The sequence below is a fragment of the Antechinus flavipes genome, chromosome 3, assembly GCF_016432865.1.
Source record: "Antechinus flavipes isolate AdamAnt ecotype Samford, QLD, Australia chromosome 3, AdamAnt_v2, whole genome shotgun sequence".
NCBI classification, from domain to species: Eukaryota; Metazoa; Chordata; class Mammalia; order Dasyuromorphia; family Dasyuridae; genus Antechinus; species Antechinus flavipes.
The window spans coordinates 556,288,550-556,299,853 of record NC_067400.1 but is presented as its reverse complement, the minus strand read 5'-3'; the positions used below and the strand labels follow the sequence as shown (position 1 = coordinate 556,299,853).

General features: G+C 33.9%; 1 protein-coding gene across 1 annotated transcript; it reads left to right on the top strand.

The window, feature by feature from the left end:
• Positions 1-10,019: 10,019 nt before the first annotated feature.
• On the top strand, positions 10,020-10,973 carry LOC127557466 (olfactory receptor 51G2-like). Its single transcript, XM_051990779.1, has one exon. The coding sequence runs from the start codon at positions 10,020-10,022 to the stop codon at positions 10,971-10,973; it is 954 nt and encodes a 317-aa protein (XP_051846739.1).
• The last annotated feature ends 331 nt before the right edge of the window (positions 10,974-11,304 follow it).

The following is an 11,304-nucleotide window of genomic DNA, read 5'->3' as shown; positions in this document are numbered from 1 at the left end:
TGGATTGCACTCCACTGTCACTCTAGTGCAACAGACCTTGCACTAGAAACTGCAGATCTTCCAAATTTTCCTTAGGATGGAAAATTGTTTCACTCCATTTTTTTTGTGGGTTTTGCTGCTCTAGAATTTGTTTAGAGTCATAAATTAAAAGTATTTGCATAAGTCTGGGGGAGAGGTCAGGTGAATCCTTGCTTTTACTCTGCCATCTTGGTTCTATCTCCAAAATTTTCTTCCTTCCTTCCTTCTTTTCTTCTTTCCTCTCTCCCTTCCTTTCTCTCTCCCTTCCTCCCTCTTTCCCTCCCTCCCTCTTTGCTTTCCTCTCTCCTTCCCTTTCTCCCTCTCTTTCTTTCTTTCTTTCTTTCTTTCTTTCTTTTTTCTTTCTTTCTTTCTTTCTTTCTTTCTTTCTTTTTTCTTTCTTTCTTTCTTCTTTCTTTCTTTCCTTCGTTCCTTGCTTTCTTCCTTCCTTCCTTCTTTCTGGAGTTCATTATTGAATACAAAATAGGTAATTTTGAGTATATTGAATTAAAAAGGTATTTTACAAACAAAACTAATGCAGAGAAGATTAGAAGGGAAGCAATAATCGGGGAAATTTACATTCAAAGGTTCTGATAAAGGCCTCCTTTCTAAAATATAGAGAGAATTGACTCAAATTTATAACAATTCAAACCATTCTCCAATTGATAAAGGGTCAAAGGATATGAATAGACCATTTTTAAAGGAAGAAAGTCATTTGAAAAGATGTTCTAAATCACTACTGATTAGAGAAATGAAAATTAAGACAACTCTGAAGTACCACTACACACCGCTCAGATTGGCTAATATGACTAGGAAAAGAAAATGATGAATTTTGGTGGGGATATGAAAAAAAATGGGGACACTAATACATTGTTGGTAGAGTTGGAGGTGTGAATGGTTCCAATCATTCTGGAGAGCAATTTGGAGCTAGACCCAAAGGTCTATCAAAATGTGCATACCTTTGGTCTAACAGTGTTTCTACTGGGTTTATATCCCAAAGAGGTAATAAAGAAGGGAAAGGGACCCACAAGTGCAAAAATGTTTGTGGAAGTCCTTTTTTGTAGCTGCAAGAAACTGGAAACTGAGTGGATATCCATTAATTGGGAAATGTCTGGCTAAGTTACGGTATATGAATGCTATAGAATGTTATTGCTCTATAAGAAATGACCAGAGGATCATTTCATAGAGGTGTGGAGAGGCTTACATGAAGTGATGTTAAGTGATGTGAACAGATGCAGGAAATCATTGTATACAACAACAAGAAGATATATGAAGATCAATTCTAATGGATGTGGCTCTTTTTAACAATGAGATGATTCAGGCCAGTTCCAATGATTTTGTGATGAAGAAAGCTATATACACACAGAAAGAGGATGGTAGGAACTGAGTGTGCATCACAACATAGCATTTTCACTGTTTTTGTTATTGTTTGTTTGCATTTTGTTTCTTTCACATATTTTTTTTCCTTTTTGATCTGATTTTTCTTGTGCAACAAAATAATTGTACAAATATGTGTGTGTGTGTATATATATATATTATATATATATATATATAGGATTTAATATATATTTTAACATTTCTAATATATATTGGATTACTTGCTATTTGGGAAGGCAATAGTGGGAAAAGGAGGGAAATTCGAAACACAAGGTTTTGCAAGGGACAATGTTGAAAAATTATCCATGCATATGCTTTGAAAATGAAAGCTTTAATAAAAAAAATCTTTAAAATGACAAAAGACAACAAAGAACTTTTAAAATATGTTACATCTTTTGATGTTTAATTTGCATTAACTATAAGTATTATATTTATATTGTGGATGTATATTTATTTATATAAACATATTTTTGTCCTTGCTTACTTGTTTCATTCATGTCTAACTCTTTGGGGTTTTCTTGGCAAAAACATTGGAATGTTTTGTTATTTACTCTCCAGCTTTTTTTACAGATGAGGAAACGAAGGTAAATAGGGTTAAATGCCTTGTCCAGAGTCACAATGTAATTAATAAGTGTCTGAGGTGAAATTTGGACTCAAGGAGATGACTCTTTTTGACTCCACACTTGGCACTTTATCCACTGTGCCACCTGGTTTCCTCTACAATAAGGCTGGAGTCTGAGAGCTAGAATATTATGGACTTTATATATACCTATGGCATTTGAGATTATCCTAGACACAATAAGGAATCAGTGAAGCTTCCTGCTTATGCAAGTGACATGATGATACATGTGCTTTAGCTAAAACATCAGCTTACCATCTGTGTGCTAGATGAAGTGTAGGGGGGGGCCTTCAACACAAGAAGACTGATCATGTATTCTTTGTAAAGCTGTAAGTGAAAGATGGTAAAAGACAGACCTAAGGATTTTTCTTGTTCTTAATAACAAAAGCTCAGAAAGGTAGAGTACAGATTTTAACTTCATCAAAGTTTTCTAGTTATATCAGTCAAAGCACAAGAGACCTCTGAGGTCCCTTAAGCGAAGAATTTCAATTCTTTGCATAAGCCAGAGCACTGGCAGCTTACCTCCCTTGGGAATTGTCTAGTTTTTTGTACAACAAGGAATAGATTTATATGAGCTGGCCTTTCAAACTTACAACATAGGAAAGAACGTGTGACTTGGCTGTGAGAAGACATCCTTCAGAATCTGAGTGAGTCTTTGAAAAGTAAAAAGCAGGCAAAAGTAAAAAGATGTAAAGATGAGTTCAGAAATGGAGAAGTAAGCTTGTGATCTTAAATTTTCATTGGGCACAGAGAGAATCTAAGAAACAGATAAGGACTTGGGCTGTTGAACATTTTTCTCATAATTTTTCACAAAGTCTCATACAAAGGCACACTTAAGATTTTTATGAAATTTAAGGAAAGCTTGACCAAAGGTCATTCCCAGTTCAAACTAAAGTACCTGATTCATGCAATATCAAACTCAGTAACCTCCCTCAATTTATCCCCACCTCTTTCCAATTCTTATCTTTTATAAAAGAAAAGTTATAGTTGTATTCAGGGGAAATACTAGATTTGCCTCAAATCAGAAGCCATTTATTATCTGAGAATTTCTGTCTTCCTTAAGCCAGGGTTCAAAAACTCCCAAACATATTCTGCTATGGGTCTTTCACATATTTTCAGGAAAATTATAATGATTTTTAAAAGATATATTCAAGATAAAGCATCTCATTTTTACCCCAGGAGAAAACTGAAAATTAGATTGATTGTGACTTGTCCAGAATCAAAAAATAGCATGTAACAAATTCAGCATTCAAACTCAGATTTTATAGCAAATCCAGTACTCTTGCCACTCTGTCATCTTGGCCACTACAATTAAACACTGGAGATACTTTAGGGAAAAAAAATTAATGAGAAAACATTACATTAAACATAAGGCAGAATGATGAGTAATTACATCCTCAGAACTTAGGGTCCTAATGAATAAACAGAATTATTTTCATCATCATAGTCTAATTTTAAGGAACAAAAACTATCTCTTGATGTTCAATTTTCCTCCCATCTATTATTTAAAGTGCTGATTGGTGCTGCCCCCACTGATTCCCTATTCCTGAGATACTGGTTGTCATTTTCCTTTCATTTTTCTTCTTTTCCTATACAACATATTACTCAGCCAAAAATTTCCCTTCTTGATAGTAATGGTTTGTAGTTCAGTCATTCAGTCATATCTGATTCTTCATGCCCCTGTGAGCCATTGAGTAGTGTCCTGAAATTTTCTCAGCAAAGATACTGGACAGATTTGCTATTTCCTTCTCTAGTGGATCACCATTTGTCAGAACTCTTCACTATGTCCTGTCCATTTTGGCTAACCCTGCTTGGAATGGCTCACACTTTTATTGAGCTTCACAGTTGCTTCTGTTACAATAAGGCACTGATCCAGGAAAGGATATCACTGTTTGCCTTCTTCTATGATTTACCTCCTATCCTGATAAGAGGGATAATATAAAATATTTATCATTACTCTAGTGTCCAAGGCAAACTGTTCAAATTTCTACTTCTTCCCTTCATAATTATAATCATGGTGATGATGATAATAATGCAACACAACTAGCATTAATATATATTTACAAAGTATTTTATATATGTTATCTCATTTGCCCTTCATAGTGACTCTATGTTGTAGGTATTATTATTTTCCTGATTTAAAAAATGAGGAAACTGAGTCAGAGTACTTAAATGGATTATCCACAGTCATTTAACTTGTAAATGTCTGAGGCAGGATTCAAGTTCTGAACTGTTGAAAGCTGTAATCTCTAAGCTGATTTGGCAAAGCCCAACACTCAGATCAAATGTGCACAGCACTCATGCAGGAACAACATTTCCTTCTATGATTCTCATTAGTGGACTACTATTTTCTATATTATTTATAATTGCCTTGATTACAGCACTAAAACATTATCTAAAAAATCTTGTGACAAGGGGAATTCGGGCAAGCTAACAAGAAATGTTCCACATGCATATTCTGTCCTAATCAAACTAATCTCTCACTGAGACAAAGGATAAAGGAGAGAACACTATGGAAAGCATTGTCACTATGGGAAAGAATCTAAAGGTCCAAGAAATAATGGTGTTTACCAACTAAGACTCAGAAAAGATCAGTATATCTAGGAACCAAAAGATGGTTAAAGTATAACTAGGAATTGCTCTAAACTCTTATGTATATGTTTTCAAGTCAGGGAAGTAGAGGAATCAAACAATCCATAGAATTGACAAAGAAGACATAAGTAAACTAACAAATTTCACTGACATTTAACCTTGTATAACATTTACCTTTCATTATTGGCTTTACATAATGTAATCAATAATTAACACTTAACCATAAAAAACTTACTCAAATATTAAATTTCAAATGTAGTAACATATAAAGGTTAATAAGTCAGACACATATCTGAACACTATGTTCACATAAAGAAAAGTATATGATCGTGATATAGTATAAAAATAAAGCATGAAGGAACCTGAGAGAAGTGGGAGCATCACTTCCATCAGTTCCTCACTCAAACTACCCCATGATTCCTGTCTTCCTTTGACACTGATCCTATTTCTCCTGCTCAGCCCCCTAGACCCCCTGCAGAGGCTGGACCCCCCCCCCCAACTAAACTTATACAATTAAAGTTCTACATTTCTTCTGTTATGCCACTGTTTGCCCTCTTTCAATCTATAATAAGTTACAGGTTCTAAAACTGAGTAATCTCTTTATTTATAGGTGATAATGTAGGTCCATTAATAGTGAATTAATATTCTATAACATGATCTCAATAATAAATATAGTAGTAAATTTTCTTTTTTCATCCAGATTTTTTTTCTTTTAGGCTTCTAATAAACTTTCCATATTATTAATAGATCACCAGATTATCTAGATTGTTTAGTCTTCAGAGGCAAAGGAACTAAAAAAAGTCACGTGGGAGTCAGAAGACTTGGGTTCAAATACTATATCAAATGCTTGATAGTTGGATCTATTATTAGAGATTATTGTTGCATAAAAATAATTTGTTGAGCTTCCAGTGCTAAATTGATGTGGTATTATTATTTTTGTTTTATGTTTATTGTTCTTCTTCATTGTCATTGTTAGAAGTCATGAAAATATTGCAGATTTTAAATGATAAGGGTCCTTAGGCAGAATTATGCACTAATTCTCACTTTATATATGCATATAAATGTTTTCTCTTCTCATGTCTGCCTCTCAACTTTCCAGGTTTCTTTCAAGTCTCAGCTAAAGTTCCATATCTACAAGAAATGCTTTCTACTCTTCCTCAATCTTTTTCTCTTCCATCTGATATGATCCCCAACTTCTCCTCATTAGTTCAAACCCAGACTCACATAAATACTGGCGATGTGACCCTGATAAAATTATTTGGCTCTATTTGCCTCACTTTTCCTATCTGTAAAATGAGCTAGGGAAGGGAATGGCAAAGCATTTTTTCTTTGCCAAGAAAACCCCAAAATGGATCATTAAGAATTTGTAACAATTAAATTACAGCAACAAGATACCAGGAGTAAACATACAGTTTTTAAAAATAAGTGATGAGCTGGGTGACAGATGATAAAGCACTGGGCCTGGAGTCAAGAGTCAGGAAGACTTGATTTGGAATCCAGCCTTACATACTTACTAGGCTGTGTGACATTGGGCAAGTCACTTAGCTTCCTTTTTGCTTGAGTTTCTTTTTATATGTATCAAAGACAATAATAGCACTTAGCTCTCAGGGTGTTATGACATAAAAAGATAAAAATAACAGAGTACTTAGCTTAATGCCTAGCACAGAGTAAATGTTATTGTTTGCAATTATATGTAAGTGTGCTCCAAATTACTACTTGTAATATAAATTCAGATCAATTACAAACCTTAAGTTTTATATGATACCTATCAAATTGGAAAAATTGACAATAAACTATGAAGTTAATTTGCTAAGACCTGTCAGAACATAGGAACAGTAATTTAGTCTATGGAGTTATATTTTTATAGAATGATGGTAGGTGAAAAGTTGAACTTTGAATTATGTAAGAAAAGGATTAAACTATTCATATCTGATGACTCAGTAATCCCATGAATGTATATATGCCCCAAGAAAGTAAAAGACAAAAGTCAAATTAATAATATAACATTCACAGCATAGTCCTTCAATTGGGAAATGAATGAAAACATTGTGACATAAAGAATTAAAAACATGGAGAATTTAGAGGAACCTGGTGAGATTTGCATGAAATGATGTGGAACACAATAAAAAGAACTAAAAAATAATGCACCCATTGACAACAAGAGTAAAACTAAAAGGACCAATAAATAAAAAGAAATTGAAATTTTATCAATTGAAAATGTTGTAAAAAATCCAGAAAATGGATAATTCAATAACTTGAATAGAAAGTGGAAGGTGACAATAGCAAAAAGTTATATATTTTTAAATGCCAACAAGTAGTTATTAAATTCTTACTTTTTGCTAGACATTATGCCAAAAATTGGGGACACAAGGAAAGATAAAAACAAATTCTATCTTCAAGTGGCCCACATTCTGATGGGGGATAAATATAAATATAATAACTACAAATAAATACATAATTGCAAATAATTCACTAGGTATATCCAAGAAATATGCAGAGTAAATGGAAATTGCAGTGAGGAACACATATGAAAAGTACTAGGAAAGTACTTCAACAGAAAGTGGGACATTAGTGAGTCTTAAAGCCAAGCAAGATGAAGATATTGAGCATTTTACAAGAATGGTCTATTCTTGTAGTATTTTAGCTCAGGTGTTATTCTGTGGTTCAAGCAATTGTTCTTTTTGAAAAGGAAGGTGGTTGGGATTTCTTGAAATGTTGATTTAATAATAAGAAAATTTCAAAATCTAAAACTTATTTTTAAAATACAAGATTTAAAAGATTACAACATTGTAATAGCAATATCCTTGTGATTAAATTTGGGTGTTACTGTTTTTTCTTTAAATTTTATAGTTGATGTCATTTTGTGCAATGTAGAGGGTATCATCTCAACTAAGAATGAAAGGGACAAAGGAAAGATTCTGTAAGATGAAAGATTTTGCATAGAAAAAATAGTTATATCAGAAAATATAAATCAAGGTCAAATACTTTTAGTAGGAGGCTGAGATTTGCTTTTGCAAGCTCAATAATGTCAATGATGAGGGGGTCTGAGGTCCTGAGTCCATATGGAGATGTGATCATGACTACTGATTCCCTTACTGGTAGAAAGCTGTCAGTGATTTATCTAAATATATCAAAGAGCTGGGAAGTCTCTGAAAAACTGATATGCTCTCAGAAATTCATTTAACCAACTAGCAAATTTTAATATTATAGACACTAGGATAAAATGAAATAAACTCTGCCTTAAAGTAAGTTACATTTTCTCAAGGAAGTACATACATATGCATATGCAATTAAACAAAGTAAATAAACAAAAAATTGAAAGAATTGAGAAGGTAGCACTAACTAGCAAGGAAACAAGAAAGGACCAAAATAAAAAGTTGTGTTATGATCTGAGATTGGAAGGAAATTAGGAAATAAAAATAAAGAGGAAAGAGAAGTTCATTTCACACATAGAGATCAATTTATATAAAAGCACAAAGAAAGAATGCCATGAGTAAGAGATAACCATGTCGTGTATAACAAGGTCAGTCAGGATGAATCAAATAAATGCGTGACTAGGAGAAATGTATAGTAAGTCAGGAAAAATAGTCAGGAAAGACAAAACCCTTGTAAAGGGTTTTAAAAGCCAAAATTAAGAGTCTGTGTTTGATTCTAGAAGGAATAGCATCTTGAGTAGTTGCAGAGATAAACAGATTTTTATTTTAGGAATATTGGCCAGAAAATTATGGGTAGAAGAGGAAAGAGAAAATAGGCAGCATGACTAATCAAATGTTTTTTTTTTTTTTTAACCTTGAGTAAAGCTTTAAACTAATTTATTTTTTAAATAAGTCATTTCTCAATCATGCAGAAGGATAAATAAGGCAAAACATGTATTCAAATAGAAGTCTGTTTGAATAAATGATTTCTTAAAATTTTCATTTATTTATTTGTATATTTAGTTTATTTTTAATTATGTAATTAAATATTTGTTATTGAATATTAAATATTTAAATAAATATTTATTTTAAATAAAGTTTGAAAAATAAATAAAGGTATTTATAAAAAGACCTAAAAGGTTATTATTGTTCTTTCCAGCTGTTTAGGAATAAAATGGATCATTTAGCAAATTCTTTATCTCCAAAATATGAGTAGAAAAGTAGACTGTAAATATGCACAAAGAGAAAATGGAAGGGTGCAATAGTTAAGAAGTCATTTTGTGTCTTTCATTTCCTTGTAGAAGTAATTGTGTGACCATCAGTAAGCATCATACGTAATGGGGATAAACTGCAACCATTCCCAGTAAGATCAGGAGTAAAACAAGGTTGCCCACTATCACCATTACTATTCAATATTGTATTAGAAATACTAGCTTTGGGAATGAGTTGAGAAAGAGATTAAAGGAATTAGAATAAGTAATGAGGAAACCAAATTATCACTCTTTGCTGATGATATGATGGTATACTTAAAGAACTCCAGAGATTCTACTAAAAAGCTATTAGAAAAATCCACACCTTTAGCAAAGTTGCAGGATACAAAATAAACCCACATGAGTCCTCAGCATTCTTATATATCACTAACAAAATCCAACAGTTAGAGTTACAAAAAGAAATTCCATTTAAAGTAACTACTGATTGTATAAAATATTTAGGAATCTATCTGCCAAGGGAAAATCAGAAACTTAGGAAAGAGATTTTAAAGAAGGGAAAGGGACTTGTTTGTATAAGAATTGTGGCAGCCCTCTTTATAGTGGCCAGAAACTGGAAACTGAGTGGATGCCCATTATTGGAGAATGGCTGAATAAATTGTGGTATATGAATATTATGGAATATTATTATTCTGTAAGAAATGACCAGCAGGATGATTTCAGAAAGGCCTGGAGAGACTTATATGAACTGATGCTGTGAAATGAGCAGGACCAGGAGATCATTATATACTTCAACAACAATACTATATGATGATTAATTCTGATGGACGTGGCCATCTTCAACAATGAGATGAACCAAATTAGTTCCAATAGAGCAGTAATGAATTGAACCAACTACACCCAGCGAAAGAACTCTGGGAGATGACTATGAACCACTACATAGGATTCCCAATCCCTCTATTTTTGTCTGCCTGCATTTTTGATTAAATTCACAGGCTAATTGTACACTATTTCAAATTCTGATTCTTTTTGTACATCAAAATAACTGTTTGGACATGTATACATATATTGTATTTGATTTATACTTTAACATATTTAACATGCATTGGTCAACCTGCCATCTGGGGGAGGGGATGGGGAGAAGGAGGGGAAAAGTTGGAACAAAAGGTTTTGCAACTGTCAATGTTGAAAAATTACCCATGAATATATTTTGTAAATACAAAGCTACAATAATAATAAAAAAAGAAGTAATTGTGTGTGTAACATGGGATTGCAGCTCTTTCCAGAAGCTCCATGGCAGACTTCAATACCAGTAGTGACCTATCTACCACATTCTACTTCATTGGAGTTCCTGGTTATGAGTCACTACACCACTGGATCTCCATCCCTTTCTGCATCTTCTATCTGATTGGAATAGTGGGCAACTGTACCATCCTTCATATAGTTAGAACTGACCCAAGTCTCCATGAACCCATGTACTATTTCTTGGCCATGTTGTCTCTCACTGACATGGGCATGTCCCTTCCCACTCTTGTATCAGTCTTCAGTGTGCTGTGGTCCATCTCCAGGGAGATTGAATTCAACACTTGTGTGATACAGATGTTCTTCATCCATGCTTTCTCCAACACAGAATCAGCAGTGCTCCTGGCAATGGCCTTTGACCGCTATGTAGCAATCTGTCATCCTCTGAGATATTCCACCATCCTCACTCCACAGCGCATTGCCAAGATTGGAATTGCAGCTTTTCTCAGGAGTGCACTACCCATTATTCCACTGATGATCAGTCTTGGATACTTCCCCTTTTGTCGCTCCCATGTCCTTTCTCATTCCTACTGCCTACATCAGGACATGATCCGCTTGGCTTGTGCTGATATTAAGTTTAATGTCATCTATGGATTAATTTTAGTCATCATTCTATGGGGATTTGATTCTCTGGGCATTCTGGTTTCTTATATCTTCATTCTCCGTTCTGTGCTAAGCATAGCATCACGGAAGGAAAGGCTCAAAGCTCTCAACACATGTGCCTCCCACATCTCTGCTGTCCTCATCCTCTATGTGCCCATGATTGGTCTGTCTCTTGTCCACCGTTTTGCGAAGCATGCTTCTCCTCTTGTCCACATTTTCATAGCTCACATCTACTTGCTGGTGCCTCCTGTGCTCAACCCTCTAATCTATAGTGTGAAGACTAAGCAGATTCGCACAGGGATGATCCGTCTATTTGTCCCCACAAGAATTCGTTCCACCTAGGGGTAGGTCATGCTAACAACTTATTCCTATCACATATAACAATTATGATACTGAGAAATAACATCTTAAATTATGTGAGGTCATTACCACTCTACTCAGGAGAAAAAAAATCTCACCTAGATGAGATAAAAATGGAGGGGGAGAACTGGTGTAAATCTATAGCCTGGAATTACTGAAACACTACATAGTATCTACTTGTGACTTAGGTATTGTGAGAGAAAAGACACACAAAGCCCAAATGATCTATTCAAATTTTATTAGGGGACTCTTCTCCCTACAGAACTCTGCACTTATACTTTGTATTAGATAGCAAGAAAGGTATATCACAGAA

What these genes read in the sequence shown, in the direction of transcription:
- LOC127557466 (XM_051990779.1), top strand. Translation starts at nt 10,020, where the DNA reads ATGGCAGACTTCAATACCAGTAGTGACCTATCTACCACATTCTACTTC.